Raw genomic sequence first — 18815 nt, forward strand, 5'->3', positions numbered from 1 at the left:
AACATTTAATAAACAGTATGTACCTTTTCACAGGCAAATAGTACTGGTGCGGTCGCCAGACCAAGTTTGAGGTCAGCGGCGGTGGGTTTGCCCATAGCTTGTGCTGAAGACACGAAATCTAGTAGATCGTCTACCAACTGGAATGACAGGCCGAGGTTGCGTCCATACTGGAATGCTAATTCGCACGTACTCTCGTCTGCCCCGCTTAAAAGGGCCACCTGAAAGTAAGGGTTGATTTAGTACGAGAGACCAGTACATAGTCATTTACTTAATCTATAACATCTTTACATCACAGGATGGTTTCACAATACCAAAATAGTACTCGGTGAAAGATGTTGCATATCGACTTTTGAAAGGAGAAACATTTTTTTGTGATCGACAAACTGTTGTTCTCTTTCTGTCAAGGAATTAATTGAACATATATTTAATTTTGTGTTTCTAAAAACCTACATTCTCAAAATAGGAGAAAGCCCAATGTAAGGCCACGTTTTAAAAAATGTTAGTACTTATAGAATTGCTATTATTTATAAGATATCCACATAAAACATCGATCAACAATATTTTGAAGTTAGGCATATCGGCAACGATAGGTGACATTTTAAAAATCGGTTAGATCTTTTTGACCGTATTCATAACAAATAAACTAATACTTTAGTAGTTAATCGTATTTGTTGCAATATTTGCGTGCGAATCATAATTCCACTTTTATGGCTTATTCAAAGTACAATTACGTAAAAATATTGCTAATATCTACTAATTGCTAATAGGTAAAGACCTAAATTGCATGATTAGGCACTTGCTTTAATGATCTCTGCTTGAACATTATGAGCAACATCCAGTAATAAAATTATTTCCTGGTTTCAGTTTCAATTTTAATTTCTTTAGAATTGTAAATGAGGTGCAATATGCTGTAGTCGTGAGAGGCATAATTTTGTAATATGAACAACATAATATAACAACTTGACTAATGAGAATATTACCGCTTTGACTGAGTTGGCGATGAGTGAGGCTGTCTTCCTGTAAGTTTTGGTGAGGTAATGCGCGAACCGTTCGTTTTCAGTCTCCTTGCTGCCCAGCTGCATGAACTCGCCCTGAACGAGGTCTGTGACCACCTGTAAATATAAAGAAATACTTGAATTAACGGTTCACAAACAATTAACTCTTACTAATTACTGTTATGTTATTTCTTTTAAGATGTGTATTTGGTGTTAAATACTTTGATATCTTATATCCAAAGCAAATACTAAAAAAGGCTGTTGGTGATATAAGTACATTTTCTAAGAAGAAAAGCAGTTAGAAGTAAATAAAGGCAAGATTATTCTGAAGGTCCTGAAATTACATTATATAAATTGTCAAAAATTATATTTTCATGAATTCAGTAACATTACGCCATTCGTGATATTTATTCAGAAGAAGATAATAGCACTCATTAGTGTATAGGTACTTGAGTAGTGTCATTATTCAAATGATAGTATTTTTCAAGAACGCTAACGTAAGGTCGTGAACTGTTTCGAAACAGTGATTTGATAAAATTTCCAAATTGCATATATTCAATACATTGAATATGAATATGACGTGTGATATTAATTATGCACCAAATCATGCACCCAGTATTTTTATAAATAAAACAGAATGATTTGTTTCTTAACGATTATACCACATCGCAATGTCGTGATGAAAACATGGCGGGATTAATGTATTCTGATGAGATGACTATTTCGGTGTGAAACCATATGCTCGTTTATATATTTACACACAAGTTTGTAAATATTCAATTTCGTAACTTTACGTTTATTATAGACTTTAAGTTATTCTATTCTATTTATAAACTATCTACCCACAAGATGAATTTTAAAGATAATAAGAAAATGTTGTAATATTCTGGGGAAGAATATTGCATTTCAATAATTGTCTGAGCGATTTGATTACGTATATAATTCTTAATAAAATTTTCATTAATGCGCTTGTGCATGCTATAATTACCTAACAAAATGTTTCATTTGCACAAAAATAACTAAAAATTATTTATATAGCGCACTAAATGTTAGCGTCAAGTTAAGAAGGTCGACAGGATGAATCGTTTTAATGAATATTCTAACCGAACATTCGACCCCAATCGAGCATGCGTGTGAGCACGAACATTCAAAAGGTTGTATTGAAGTAATGATTGTGCTACTACTTGAGACTGTGAATGGGAGTACATCAATACAGTGATGAAACGCATTGCTAATGTAAGATTTAAACATTTTGTCACATTTAACGCATAAAGGCAAATTGTATTATACGATATTACAAAACCCCATCATCATAATTACTGTTTGAGAAATGTATACTTAACTTACTTTTTTCCTAAATTTTTATAGGATTTTCTCTTACAATATAATTGAATAGACTCTAATAATCTAGATAACATGAGATTGCTGTAATATGGTTCGGTGGGCCAAATTATAATAGGCTCTTTATAACAGTTACCCATCCTATTCGATGGCCTATCATTGCCAAAACTCATTTAGTTAGGAGCCTTACGAATTTGTATAGTACTTAATGTGGGATAATGAAGTAGTTACCTGGCTGAGCACGAGTGTGACGTCATCGCTGCGCAAGCGAGCTATCATCATCGACGCCACGGCGAGGATGAAGTCGCCGGCCATCGCCACCTGGAATAATTAAAAAAAAGAATTATTTCTTGCAAAAATTTACGATTCACATAATCAAAGTAAACCTTGACCTTCAAAATATTCCATATGTCCATGAACTTTGAACGAGCTCAACCAATAATAAATCAGTACTTTCTATCTCAGTAGTAGGTACAGAGCTTGGAACTGTGGCACAATACCGCAGACGTATGCTCAATTAAATAATAATTAATTAGAACTCAGTATAACTAAGCACGTCGCGTGAATATGTAGGTACGTACGTATGCAGGGGAAAGTGATATTAGTGCACACACAGTTTGTACAATTCTTTCTTTTTTATTTTTACTGTGAACGTTCGTAGATAAACAAACTCATTGCTTAACAAGGTCACATATTTTCTATTTTATTAAAGTCAAAGTCAAAGTCAAAATCATTTATTTCAAATAGACCAGGAAGGCACTTTTGAACGTCAAAGCAAATATAATAATATTTATATTATTATAGGTAAAATATTTTCTCAAAATAACAAATATTTTATTCAAATATATTTTAACTTCGTAAATAAAACTAATACATCAGTCTTCTTATTAAAATTTTAGATTCTAATGACCAGTAATAATAACTGAAAGAGGAAATAAAACGACAATAAGGAAAATATCCTAATTTCCTCTTATGATGACTTTACAATAAACAAAACGATATATCAAACGTGTTTCATAAATCTTGTATTGTTATTTAAAACAAAGTTATATCTAAGTTGCATCATATAGAACTCGAAAATAAACCATGAAAACATTTCATGAATTTTAGTTTGTTGGGTTTTTCTCTGGCCTGAATAAGAATTTAAAACGTAGTAGATGAAATACCACCTTATGTGTAACGGTTTATTTATTTTTAGGTGACATTAAGTATGCCATGGTCAATAAAACTGAACCACTTAGTACATATTTCGACGTTGGTATTATGCCCAATTTTCATGAAAATCTTTGGTTCTTTGATATTCTGATAATTATCTATGACACAACTGAGTGTAGTTAGTCACGAATTTTGAGGAAATTTGAATGTGACGTAAGAAAGATGTAGTAGAAAGAATGATATCATAGATCCTATTACGTTAGCAAAACAATATCTATAGCTGGATAGGCATGCATCTACAGATGTAGTAGATAACATAGATTGTTATAAATGTATCGATGGCGCTCATTTCTCCAGTTGTTGGCAAGAATGTCGAGAAAGTTGTGATGCGGTGTTCGGTCGCATACTAATGGCGGCGCGGACGTTTCGCCGGCGAGGCGCGCGCGTCGCTTCCGAGTGTGGGCGCGCGGGACCTCGCCACCCGACGGGGACCGACCACTAACCGCCTCTCATTAAACCACTGGACACTTGTTAGCCTACATCCAGTGGCCGGGTTTAATGCAATAACATGTACACTACATGGGACGATTTGATAACATGTTGGATATCCGATGAAATCAATGCAATGGATCTGTTTTTTTTAATCGTTGTAAGTATTACATACATTCATTTAATTGATAAAGCTCAGCAAGTTCTTACAAAGCTGTACAATGTACATACGCTAGTATATTGTATTGTTATCTAATTAATTTTATAATTGAATTAAATAATAAAAAATCTCGCTTAAATAACGTAGGTCCTTGACCATCTAGTAATATTCTTCATGTAATATACGTTGTCTAAGCGGAGGAAATAAAAAAATGTGAAAGTGGTTGGACGATGACGCGATACGTATTTCCATAAGGTAGTATGAATGAAGGCATCCGGCGACGGGTCCGGTTTCAAGCCAATGACATACTAAGTATTACAATCAATGTTTGATAATTAAATATCGATGGACCCAATTAATACCTTCACCTATTTGTGCTGATATATACGTACGTGACTACATTAAAAGGCTATTCATAAGGTTCTTTGTAAGGTTAACACCATTGTGGTGTACTTTGATTTTTTTATTGTAGGTCGGTAACAAAATAAACCTTTATGGCACTACTTCATAGTTTAAATTTGAAAACAACGCAACAACACTAAACAGCATAAATAAAAATTTACGTGCGCGTGTGTCTCTGCTGAAACCCAAGAAATGTATTTCTCACTAGGCGTATAATCATTTGTCGGAATTTTCACCTATTACGTGTACACCCATGAACCATGGAACGTTGGTGTAATTTTACGTAATAATAAGGCGTGACCCGACAAGTTTCTGATCAGAATGGGGGACATATCACTTGGCGTTTACAACATAAATTAGTGCCATTTCCAAAACAATGTTTTATTTAAGGTTTGAAATTATGTGTTATTCCGTTTCACGTTAAATATACAAGCTACTCAGCTCCCATTCATTGAAACGAAATGAACATTCTTTGAACACAGGGTATACTAGCAAAAAAGCGTTGCCAACGCGTTACAATCATTTTAAGAAGTATTTACGTTAAAGATATAATACTGATTTACACAAAAGTTTTGAAACAATAAATTATGAAAGGATTATCGTAAACCTGATTTACCAATCATTTGCAATTTACGCTTACGGGGCTATAGCGACTTGCAGGCAATAATCATGTTTTTCTTTATACCACTGTAGCCACTACAAGCTTTTCGGTTCGCTTGGAGGATATATCCTACCAGAAAACACAATAGTTCCTTTTTTTTAAGCCTGGTCTCCATTGGGGAAGCCTCGGTAGGTAGCTCATTCTACGGGAGAATTATACATAAGAGGGGGTGAAATTCTTTTGGAACTGTCATGGAGTAAATAGTGTCAAGATTATATCTCATAAGCTGATGGAATTTAGACAAAAATGTATGATGTAGTGTGGATTAGTATCTAACATAACCAACGGGACTACATACGGGAGTGGCCGCGCGTATCGTACGCGCTTGGTTGCGCAAATCGGTGCACGCGTTAGCACACTTTCTGTACGCTAACCGGGCTAAAAACGCATCCGTTACGTGTGCGAGCCGGACCGGCACAACTGCATTGACGATACGCTCGCGATGTGTCATGACACTCACATCCGTGAACCAGTTTCATGTTACATTAATTACAGGAAAATATTCACTTTAATTCTTAATAACGTGACTGGCCATTGAAAAGATTGGTAAGGCACAATTGACGAAGCTTCCTGAATTATATATTTATTTTTATGCTGCTATAGAAAACGTATAATAGAAAAATCTATTAAATAAAAAATGTGCCCGGTTGGCGCAGTTTCGATTACCGCACGCAAAAGTTATGTGATCCACAAATCGGTGTTCCGGGTCACTCACGCCATGATACAGGAGAAAATGGTAACGTCTTAAATAAATTTATTAACAAGAAAGAAATGGAATTTCCAAAATTCCTTCAAACGTCAGTGTGCGAACGATCAATAAACACAGCATATATAATGATTTACATAAAGACGTTGTATTCAGATTTACAATTGATATGTTCAAAAATATATGCAACTCCCATGATAAGAGTGAAAGGCTTTCACAAGAACGCGTTGAAAGTCTGCCCAACGTGAGCTACATGAATAATTTACCAGAAAAATCTCTACGATTTCACGCCAACTTAATTCCGAATGCGTTGTAGTTTCTATTCTGTAATTCATTTACACCCATACATTGTAATGCAAGTTCGCACCTCTCTGGAATCACTAATCTTCTGGACCAGACGCATAATATTGTAGCATTTTCCTAAAAATGTAAGATATTATCTACAGGATGACCTACATATTCAATCGCTACGATAATCTGAAAAGATCATTTGGTTAAAACGAGAAATGATGTTGTAGTATTAAATTTCATTTCAAGGTGCCGTAGTGTCAATCACCCCGGTAACTGAACTAAAGAATTCTTTACTACTTCAACCTTCCGCATTTTCTTTTCCGACAAATTAAGCCTATGCCCATGTAAGGAGGCGTATCATCAGCGGGGAATACCATGGACAGATAAGGTAAAAGCTAGGGTCAGCAATATTTACTGAACACGGAACTTAACTTTACCACCGAGGTTAATAATTAATTTTCTTTTCTTGCAGGACAGTATTTGTCCTGCCAGACACCCGAAGGTCGTCATCGGTGCCTGTCGGATGGTTGCGACATGATCTCTCGAAGCGGATCTGGTATAACTAGATATATGCAGTCGGCTACATTTCGTAAGGCAGCCTTGACAGTGGGCAGGTGGTGGTGGCGACGGCGGCGGCCGGCGGACGGAAGGTGAATGTGGCGGGATCTATGTCACGCGGCCGGCCTTGACTCCCCCCTCATCCTTCTCACAACACCAGCCATTTGGAGATCGGCTACCGTAACAAACATACTGTGCGGTCCATAACACAGCTTATCAATTGATATAAATCAACTCAAAATAAGATTTTTCTTCACTAATAGTGCTTATAGATATCAGACTTTTTTTTATATCGATTTTTACGAAGAACTTCACTCTCATTTAAAATTACTCTAGGGAGCGCAACGATCTATTTGATGAAGGTCTGAGTGATTGTGATATTGCCCGTAAGTATGTGCAACGGCTAATTATGGAGCCACAAAACCATGTAAACGTAAATTATAATAATATTATGGACCCACAACATTATAACGTACAAGTTATGATTAAGATAAATCTAAGTTAGTACGGCAGCAATCAATGTGATCGATACATGTTCGTATTACAGGTGATCGAGGTATTTCGTATCGAGTGAGTGGAAGGTCCGGCGATTGCAACACCGGCGGCCATCTAGCAGTGGTCGTGGCGATTAGTGGTCGACGAGTGGGCCATCGTTTCAACATACTCACTTCGGACTGTGGGCACGTGTATCCGTCAAAAACCGGTTTTTTGTAATAATGGCTAAGTGTGTAATTTGCGTATCATCAATTACCCCGAAGTTGTAGGACGTGACAATTGATTATTGCTAAAATTAAGGTAAAGTTCGATCTTTAACATCTCCATCATCATAAAAATTAAAACATGTAATTATTAAAAAAGTCAATTAAACAATGTTTGCATAAGTCTAAAGAAAAACGTCCTTGATTTACCGGTTCAATCTGGCATTCAGTTGTACTCAATATTAAAGTAAGTTTAGTAATTCCACTTATACAACGTTTACTATACACATTCTTGTCTTGACGTCTACACTGTCAATAAACCAAAGTAAACTTTACAACCCAAGATGAAGAGACAAAACATGTGACCTTGACTCAGTCATGAAGGCTGTTCGTTTCCGAAGTACTATGCTTCCCTAATAATATAACTATTTGATTAATACAAAACAAGCCATTGATATTCACAGAGCAACCTATTTAAAGTAGGTGATGATTATATTTGGTTTTTAATACGAAATTTTAATTGACTAGCTTGGATTCGATATAAAGGTCTAATCAGTTCTGTAGGCAGCGCGCGGCGCGGTCGCGCGTCCGACCTACATCCCCCCGCACCTTCCAACTACTCCCCGCAAACTACAGTTACAAATACCAGTTTTTTACTTTACACTCTTTTATACACACCGCGGTAGGTCACTCAAGGAAAGTGTTGGACGAATTTTGCTTTCAACGGATCATTCGATCATAATGTGTAGGTATAAACATATAGAAAGTAATAGTTGTAGTTCTAACATATGCAAATTACATGAACATTTTATACTCACCAAAACCCATAAAATCTAGTCTAGACTGCATTCGATCGCATAATTGATGTAAATATGGTAACTAAAGAGTGTTGTTATCGCTGGTCCGTTACACCGAAGAAAAGACATCAACGCGTGCCTACTTTCAATAACAACATTAATTTCAAGTTTCTTTTAAAGTATCACGCAAACTATAAAATGTTGTACATGACAAAAGACTTAATATTAAAATATCGAATAAGATTACAATTTGATGATGACATTTCTATTTTCATATTAAATCATAACTAATAAAATAAACAACAAATCAAAAGAATTGGACAACCGTACGGCTGGCCATCTTATTGGGAAATATTCACTGGAACCAATATCTTACAACATCTTATGGAGAAATTTCTTGACACAAATGTTAAGATAAAACAAAAAGAAATTACATCATTGACCTGACCTTACAAAGGTTATAAGAAATTGGGGGAACAGAAACAGATGGGAATTATGTTGCAGTGAAAATGTACAGTCATTGAGCCTAGTTGTCAATGACCTTTCGTAGTGATGTTATTAATCCTAAAATGTGTAATGCTTCGAACCTCTCGAGTCAAAGTACAGTTGCATTTAGTTTTATAAGAGAAGCCCTCGGGTTGGAATTTTAGTGACATTTTTGTAAACTTGTAGTGACATAATATTAAAATGTCAAGTATGTGTGTCACATTACAATCTGACCTGGAATCATCTCTAAATGTATTATATAACATTTTCTTTAGATATGTGTCAAACGTGGGCTAAAATTTGTGTTTTGTTGCTACGCCAACGATACCGCAGTATGTATTGAAACAATGCGTAAAAAACATTTCAAAGATTCACTGGACGTTTAGAGTTAATTCCCAGTAGAATAATAATATTGCACAACGTATTTATATTGAATTGCTAATCAATCAATTGACCCCGAAACATCAGGTTTTATTCAATTACTACGTCTACTAAGTTAGCTTACTGATTTTGGCATTACAACTACTTGGAAATCTTAAAACGCTTCAAGTATTTTGGATACCCAACGAAAAATAGATGTTAAATTCTCATTGTTACAGTAAGGAATTACTGATCCCGATTTCTTAAGACTTAAGAAATATGTGGAAAGAAAATTACGTACGTAAAATGTCACAAAATTATTTACAGGACCATAATTATACAATGAACCCTCATATGGTACAATGAGTGTGTTAAAAAGATCGAGAAATTACTACAAACGTGATGTTTAACATTAACAACATGCAATGGTTAACAACTTAATTTATATTTTTTAAACAAGTAAAAACCACTTCCAATATTGAGTGGTAACGTCGATGAAAATGTCTGAATTTTGGTAATATAATAATTACAGACAAGGTGATGGCTGGATTGACAACGTTTATCGGTATCTCTACCGTACCGTAATAAATCTCAACAAAACAAAAATGAAGTATTGATACGCAAACAATATTTTTAAATAAGATTTTATCCTCAACTGATACAATTATGTTAAATGTTCCACATTGAAGACTTCAAAGAAATTTCTTATTACTGTAAGTGAAAGGTTTATGGAATGTAATTAACAAGGTTTTCAACTTTTTTGGCAAATGTAATTATATTCGAAGTAATTGATTCGCTTGAGGAAAAATTGGTATTACCTAGCAAAAACAAAGCAAACAATAATACAGATATTTCAGAGAGAAGCACCAAAAACTGTATAAGGAATTTACGATGTGAAATTATTAGCAATACCAATTAAGCACATGGCAAGTTTCCTTTACTACGGATACATCCTACGGGGCTACGCCACGGCGTATAGCTAGTTTCACACGCAGCGGATTGTCGTTTGACCTTCGCTACCTTCAGAGAAATTCCGATTTTCACAAATGAAGTCAATACCCTTATACTACTAGAAATAGCTTACACGTAGAAGGTTTTGATAAAATACCATTAAATAACGGTTAAAAATTAAGATACTAATCTGTGGTAATATAATTAACTGGTGGCTCGAAATTAGTATAATTTTGTGAGAATTGACAATAAACGTAACAGGTTCATGGAGTATTGATAATCAAGTGAATGTTACGCGAGCGTACATCGGAACACCTGGCATCCGTTAGTGTTGATAGATGACGGAGCTCCACGCCCCGCATCCCGCGACTCCCCGGTGAAAGCTACGAAAGCCCCAGCGCCCCAAAGCCACCGCTCACACGTGTCCTTCCCACAGCCACATTTTGTCCATCAACAATTAATCCGACTTTTTTTAGAAAGCATTTACAGTACATCACAACAAAACTTATAACCGCGTTCTGTGTTCATATCAGAACAACTAAACTTTGAACTCGGTGCCGTACCGAATATTTTATCTATTTAAAAATACTCCTTTTTATATTTTATGGGTGGTTAACCTCGCGTGATAGTGGAGCGCCTGGGGGTTTTCACCTCGGATTAGAGTTACAGTGAATGAATTAATATGATCGATGTGGGATATTGTTTTTTAAACTATAAATTGCAATGTTTACCCAAAATTTTTTTGTGCACTCCATTTTTTTATTGTTTAAACAAATTATTATAAAAAAATAATGTTTGACCATATATTTTCACTTTAAACAGTATTTTTTTTATTTATATGTTAAATCTTACCTGAGTAGACATATAGGAACATTTTTCAAAGATACCTGTGTATAAAAATAGCAGTATCTCGAACAGGTAGAAAACGTGGAGGGGAGAGCGGAGCGACAGCTGCTATGTACAATGGAACTTCTTGGCCAGTTTAATTATAAATGAAACGCACTTTATTGTGTACATTGAAAAAAATACGGTAATTAATTATGACTAATGAAAAGAAAAAAAAAATTTGTACAAAATCTGTTTATTTAAATATATTACATGGTTGTCTACATCAAATATTTTCTTCTACTTCATCTATCTGTATAATAGGTGAAGTATTGGAACAACTATTTCCGCTGCACTGTAAACATGATACACTGCAGTATAAACTACACTCGCGAGCAACCAAATCGACTCAACCTACATGAGCGCATTCGAAGATGTTTTCTTAAAAATATACTGAATTGCTTTTAAAAACCGATATACCATTAGAAAGCTTACAACTTCAGCTTTATATTGGTACCATTATTATAAAAATTGTATCAGTACTTTTTAAAATATTTAACTTAATTCAGCGGACTAGAGTATTTGCTCACTACGACTCCAACAAGTTATAACACAAACTACCCCTATAAAACCTCCACATTAAGGTTAACTTTATCTGTGGCTTATCGAAAGTTGATCGTACACATCTCCGCAAAAACGCTTCATTTTATTTCCAAAAATTTTGGATACGACACCAGAAGAAGCCGCTCAAGTCGTTGCTCTACTGGAACAAGGACTAAGTCAGCGAAGAGTTGCTGCTCATCTGAGTTTGAGCCAATCTGCAGTATCAAGAGGGTACAGGTAGTATCAAGATACTAGTGCCTTCAATCGAAGACCAAGAATAAGCCGCCACCGGTCCACCTCGGAGAGAGACGACCGTTTTATTATTTCAACTTCACTACGAAATCGTCACTTAACCGGTGTCGATGTTCAACAGGAACTCAGAAGAGTTCAAAGAGTGGCTGTCAGCGAGTGGACAGTACGGAGACGGTTGGAGGAAGCCAACCTCACCCCTAAACGGCCTACCACAGGCCCGAAATTGACGACCCGCCATCGGCAAGCGCGCATTCAATTTGCCCGAGAACACCTCGATTGGAGCATAGAACAATGGAGGCCAGTCTTATTAACTGCCGAATGCAGAATGTGTCTGCACGGTAGTCGTACGGAACGCCGGGCGAACTGGCCAGGTGTTCTCGGGCAAATTGAATGCGCGCTTGCCGATGGCGGGTCGTCAATTTCGGGCCTGTGGTAGGCCGTTTAGGGGTGAGGTTGGCTTCCTCCAACCGTCTCCGTACTGTCCACTCACTGACAGCCACTCTTCGAACTCTTCTGAGTTCCTGTTGAACATCGACACCGGTTAAGTACTGATACAATTTTTATAATAATGGTACCAATATAAAGCTGAAGTTGTAAGCTTTCTAATGGTATATCGGTTTTTAAAAGCAATTCAGTATATTTTTAAGAAAACATCTTCGAATGGGCACATGTAGGTTGAGTCGATTTGGTTGCTCGCGAGTGTAGTTTATACTGCAGTGTATCATGTTTACAGTGCAGCGGAAATAGTTGTTCCAATACTTCACCTATTATACAGATAGATGAAGTAGAAGAAAATATTTGATGTAGACAACCATGTAATATATTTAAATAAACAGATTTTGTACAAATATTTTTTTTTCTTTTCATTAGTCATAATTAATTACCGTATTTTTTTCAATGTACACAATAAAGTGCGTTTCATTTATAATTAAACTGGCCAAGAAGTTCCATTGTACATAGCAGCTGTCGCTCCGCTCTCCCCTCCACGTTTTTCTACCTGTTCGATATACTGCTATTTTTATACACAGGTATCTTTGAAAAATGTTCCTATATGTCTACTCAGGTAAGATTTAACATATAAATAAAAAAAAATACTGTTTAAAGTGAAAATATATGGTCAAACATTAATTTTTTATAATAATTTGTTTAAACAATAAAAAAATGGAGTGCACAAAAAAATTTTGGGTAAACATTGCAATTTATAGTTTAAAAAACAATATCCCACATCGATCATATTAATTCATTCACTGTAACTCTAATCCGAGGTTTTACGGTTTTGAATGCTCCAGGCACTCCACTATGATGGCAAACGATGATACAACGAAATGCATGTTTGCATTAAATGCGACATTTTATACACATGCATAGTGTCAACCAATTTCAACTACTATTATAAATAAAAATTCGGTATTGAAATATAAGCTGAAATCAAAATTAACTAAGATCAAATATGGTAATGTCATACAGTCAATACAAAGCGAGGTTGCGTCAGACCATGGCGGCATCGGTCGGGCGGGCACAGCCGCACAGGTGAGATTACAAAGAGACAGGTGTCGCTGCCGCCGCCGCCGCCCTCCCGCTACGAAATAAATCGCGTCTTACCAAGAGGGCCTCACCTACACACATACAGATTTATTTTAACAGCACACAAGAAGTGGTATACTACATACCTATATTATAATTCGTCCAGACGTTTTGGTATGTTTCATATTTTACATAAATTCCAAGCGCGTACGCTCTGCATTTAAACTCGTCATTCCATAACACAGCTCAGACAAGGTGAACAATAAGGTCCGCGACATATTCTGAACAATAGCCGCAGATACGATAGGAATCGGAAATTCGCTACTGACGTTGTTGAGGACTCCTACCTATTGTCGTACAACTCTATACAATACCATTCTTTTATAGAGCAGGAATACATACATATTTGAAACACCGCAGTTGCAGCGGTCGTTGACCGAATAAGGACCTTTACCGAAGGTGTTTAGTTACATAATTGTGTTAAATCCTCAATCATAATCGATTGACACAGACAACGTAATTAGTGAATTGTCAGATAATTTGTCCACATTACGGCAGTGTCAATATTCTACATCCGTGCACAGCAACATGGTCATAAATGAGCTAAATACAAACAGACGCGCCCTATTACCGTGATACCATATTTACACAAACTGTATGTATACATACGTATATGGTAGGTGTAGACTGTACCAAGAACAACATTTGGATGTTTGGATTATATAACTCAAATACAGATTATTAGATCCCAAATTAGTATTAGCGAACTGTGACAACATCCGTTCCGTAGTACCAAAATAAATTAACTAACTCAAGAACAACTCTCTACTTACTAACATCCATCACTAAATAGTTTCAATGGCCAAATGATTATTCATTCAATAAAAATGTTATAACGTTTAAGTCAATAAATTACATTTTTCGTACAATAAATAATGAATTTCAAAGTAAAATTAGGCGAATGAAAAGTAAAGGTCGTGACCCAAATTGCACAACATTCATCGAGTTTAATGGGACATGTTCGCCATCATGCCATTAGATGAAGAACACAACGTACGATCAAATGCATTGTCGATTCATAAAACGTTTCACACTGAAGATTACACCGCCGGAAGATGTAATCGCAGGATAGGCATTTGTTCGTGAAGGACGAAGGCAAACGCAAACTGCGTACAAGTAGATATTAAGATAACGAGTAATGTACAATGCAATAAAAGCATTCAGCACCCGTAGCGTATATAAGAGATTCGTAGTAGTAACAAAATTGAATCAAATGCTTTGTTCTACACTAATCTCTATTCAAAACACATCGATTCTTTGTTAACACATATCGTCCATAAGGAACTATGTGGGAATTTATGTCTATAATAAAAAATAAAACATTTCAACTTGTAGGATGGATGGAAGGTACTCAAAACCTATCCTAATATTGGTTATTCTGTTGTGACAATACTTACGAAAATTGCCTTGACCGATCTAACAACCATAATAGCTTTAACAAATATATTCATTTAAAGAGGGAAATATTACACAATGATCGTGTCACAAACGTCATTCAACGCTCGGAGCTTCTGTTTACGATCATTCAATACTATGCCTACAGATAACACGATAACAACGCTTTGAGGCTAATTATCCGATAACGTGCTCACAAAACACGTGTTGCGATAAAATTTGGAGATTTACGAGGACGATTATTATATATTGAATAGAAATTTTGTATGAGTGTAATGTTCCAGATAATACATATAATGAAATGATAGAAAATAGTGTAATTTTATATTAACCACCTTATTATAAACGTATACATACATGATCAGTTTCTAATTATAAATTTAAAACACGACGAGTCATCAAAAAGGCCGGTGTAAACAATTTTATTGGTATGATGAGGCCGCGAGGTACTTTCACCGAGGGTCGCTCGCCTTTTGGCCCAGTGCGAGTAGGTGAGGCTGTCTGACAGAGCCAATCAGCTAACAACAACTCGAATACTACGCGACTGAGCGTCGACACTGCCTTAACGTCTCACCCATTCATAAAAGCAGAGAAAAGAATATTCGTATATACAATAACATTTTTTTTTTATATAGAATCATAACCGCAGATGTAGTCTCGGTCTGTTTCCCACATATAGTATTTATTCTCATGTTTAGGGCAACAACCTGGACTTAAAGAAGTTTATTAACTTTGGTGAAACGCGAAGTGGGTCAAGTCAAGAACAGGTTTTCTCGGGTGTGTATTCATTGACTGAATTATAAAACCAGTGTTTACTTAAACATAGCCTAGTAGAATAATTTGAATATTGTACTACGGTTCTGTATATTATTTAAATACCTACATAGTACATACTTGTTCCGTATATTTTGATTCCGTTGATATTTTGTTTCAACTCATAAATTAACTCTAGGTTTCGTAAATGAGAATGATTGTGAAAATATAAATATTATAATGGTGATTTATCGAATAATTATTACAATCATGTCAAACCAGCTTTCTACAGTCACGTTGAAAACGAAATTGAATATGATGAACGTGTATCTACGAAGTTAAATATTTGCACAACAAATGGGTAAATAATGTGTGCCGACTTAAAGCTTAAACTAATATTGCTAAAGACAACACGCATAATTTTTTTTTGACTTTGTTGATCGTAAATTTTGCTATTATTAATGGTTCAGTGAAAACTTAAGAGAACGTTATAAAACTGTAAAATCCTATACATTCATTGAAGGCTGGGTTGTGACCTTGACTGTATCTATTAATTTATAGAAGCGTGAGCGGTTGTCAAGATATCATTTTATAACAGAACAAGCCATGAAGAATCGTGATCTTAACCCAAATTTAACAAACAAGCGACCAAAGCACGAGTGCCCTCTATTGTATTACTTTTGCTAGTAAAACTGCGGCTGGCATTTTTACGTATCTATACTGGTGAGCCATTTAAGCATTGATTTATAATGACGCACGTAATCGTTCAGAAATTCGACACCGCCTTAGCAACAGACGGACGGACAGACAAGACATAGCCGCGCCTTATTTATGTACTTAGCCCATTTGCACTTTCCATTCGGCTCGTGATCGTGAGGACATGGTACACATATTAATCGGCCCTCGGTTTATCCCAATACAATAGGCTACCTACTAACATAGAGCAGAACCAATAGCTACTAGTTGTTCTATTTACAGTGTCCCATACAATGACAAGGTTGTATGTTACTTGAAATTGGCATGCAACAGGACCGGTAGCATTAAAATAATCATCTTAATAATCACTTATTGTATATTCTCATCACACTTGGAATTTCCTGATGAATCCGGTACAAAAAGTCTTGATAAAATACGAATAGATACGTCTCCTTGAAAAATGTTTTAGAAGTGATATTTGGCATTTAGTTGAAATGGTACATTAGAATGTAAGTGCAAATAGCAAGTTTTATTTACTATATAATATTTCTCCATCTTTTAAACATACTTGTAATCAGCTCAAACTTAATTCTGATTAACGATTTCATAAAACACATTTAATAGATCGAATAAGTAAATAAAAAAGTAGGTATGGCATAGGCACGTAGAGAACCACACAATTAAATACGAATGATAAGGTACATAATCTCTTGTGTGTACTAATTAAATTAATTTAAACATACACACGTATTTACGAGAGTATTGCTTCAATCTACATAAGATAACCACAGTGATCGATGTCATAAGACAATCACATCCATAAATATCGGTTCATTCGTATGCTACGGGAACTATTCTGAACACATGTCGATGTGTTATTCTTGTAAACTTACGCACTTCTGTTACATAAACCGATCAATGTTGTATGGATCGTTCGACATGATAATAAGAATCCACTATGCGTGTAGAATTAACGCGACTTCTATGGAATATTCTCAGTACATTACAATCTTTATTGTTCAGTAGGTGTGCTGAAGTTTAATGTCACAGAAGTTACAATAAGAAAATTCAACCTAATGTAGTACAAAGAGTTTTGTGATTTCGTAACTAAGATACCTGCCATTTTATAAATACATGCAATGAGAACGTTGTTGATCATGATAAACTTTAATTAAAATTCGAGTTTGTCGAATGTACTTGAAAAGTTTGTGGTATGTACTGTACTTGTACTAAATTCTCAAAGATAAATCTGATAATCAAATTAGAATAATACCTCACTATTGTACTACTAAATAAATCCTGGGAACAAGACGAGGTTCTTGTTGGTACGGTATTAAAAGTTGGGAAATAGAGAAAAAGGTGTTCAGCCTCTTTGTACATAGCTAGCGTATCTGGCACAATCTCGCTGCAGTGTTGGCAATACCGACGATTAAACTAATTAAAAAAAAAGTATTTACCTTCTTGTGATTCCAGAGCACGTTGACGGAGGGTTTCCCGCGGCGGAAATCACTCTGGTCTATGACGTCATCGTGTATGAGCGATGCCGAGTGGATCATCTCGCTTATCATCGCCACTTGTCGCTGTGACGGCAGCAATGCACTGCAGCACAAAATTAAACATTAATTAAGTTATTTCACAATAAGCTACGTTCAGATGAAAACCTACTTCGAAACGTATAAAACATGTTTTAAATATTTCCATTACAAATAAGTTAACAATAAAGCTTATCAATACCTCAGTATGTTGCATACTTAAAATATCTGCATATAGACAATCATAATAGTCCATATTATATTTATATTTAGTCTTATAAGTTGGGCTCTTTATAAAACCTGATACATTTAACGAATACGAAGTATATTGAAACAATGCCTTTACAATCGTTTGCAGTGGTAACAGTTGATCTAACACGGTCAGATGTATACCAAACACGTTTAGCTAATAAATAGTTGATGGTTAAGTTTTTCCAACAAGTTTTGCGTGAATGTAATAATCAGACAATACGTAATGTTTCATGTTCTTCGCAACAGCGGTGACGTGGTGCTGTACCTAAGATGCATTATTTATTCATTTGCAGAGTATATAATAATTATAATTACAGAATATGTGGTTGCCCGCTTGAAATGTTGGTAAGATAAATACGGTTTGATTGAAAATTAGAAACATTTTCACTAGGGGAACTGAATTCCTATCCAAGTGTTATCTGCAGATTTTTTTATACAAACTTTAAATTACTCTGATTATTCATTTGTTAAGGTTGCTATCATGAGTAAAATATTCATGAATTAATTGCTAAGTAGCGAATCAGTACACGAGTACCTGAGCGGTTACGAACCAAACAGGAGCATTGCGCCGTTAGCCATGAATGCACTCAAAACTAGACAATTACGTACATTAGAACTACTCAAGCGAGATTTTGTTACAACATTTACTTACATACATTAACTGACATGAAACTAGCGGCTATGATATATTACTCTTTGTTAGCTAAATTACTGTTAAAACAACTGTCGTTTTCTTTGAGATGAAATATCAACGTTATACAATTTTAGACATGTTAGAAACAAGAGAGGTAGTCGTAATATTCAATCGTCTGTAATTTTAAAACTATAAAATGTTGTAGTTGTTAATCTCTACGTATGTTTATGCATGCATCC

At 35.4% G+C, this 18815-nt stretch overlaps 1 protein-coding gene across 1 annotated transcript in view; it reads right to left on the bottom strand.

Annotated features, from left to right (window-relative positions):
* The window catches only part of LOC118268135 (all trans-polyprenyl-diphosphate synthase PDSS1), a 40848-nt gene that overhangs the window by 3043 nt on the left and 18990 nt on the right, over positions 1-18815 (bottom strand). The window contains exons 4-7 of the mRNA XM_035582438.2: positions 17616-17757; positions 2568-2657; positions 981-1112; positions 24-218 (exon numbers count right to left, since the gene is read on the bottom strand). Coding sequence (XP_035438331.1) covers positions 24-218; positions 981-1112; positions 2568-2657; positions 17616-17757 — 559 coding nt within the window. The remainder of the gene's footprint in view (positions 1-23; positions 219-980; positions 1113-2567; positions 2658-17615; positions 17758-18815) is intronic.

The sequence above is a fragment of the Spodoptera frugiperda genome, chromosome 29 (genome assembly GCF_023101765.2).
Source record: "Spodoptera frugiperda isolate SF20-4 chromosome 29, AGI-APGP_CSIRO_Sfru_2.0, whole genome shotgun sequence".
In the NCBI taxonomy this organism is placed as follows: domain Eukaryota; kingdom Metazoa; phylum Arthropoda; class Insecta; order Lepidoptera; family Noctuidae; genus Spodoptera; species Spodoptera frugiperda.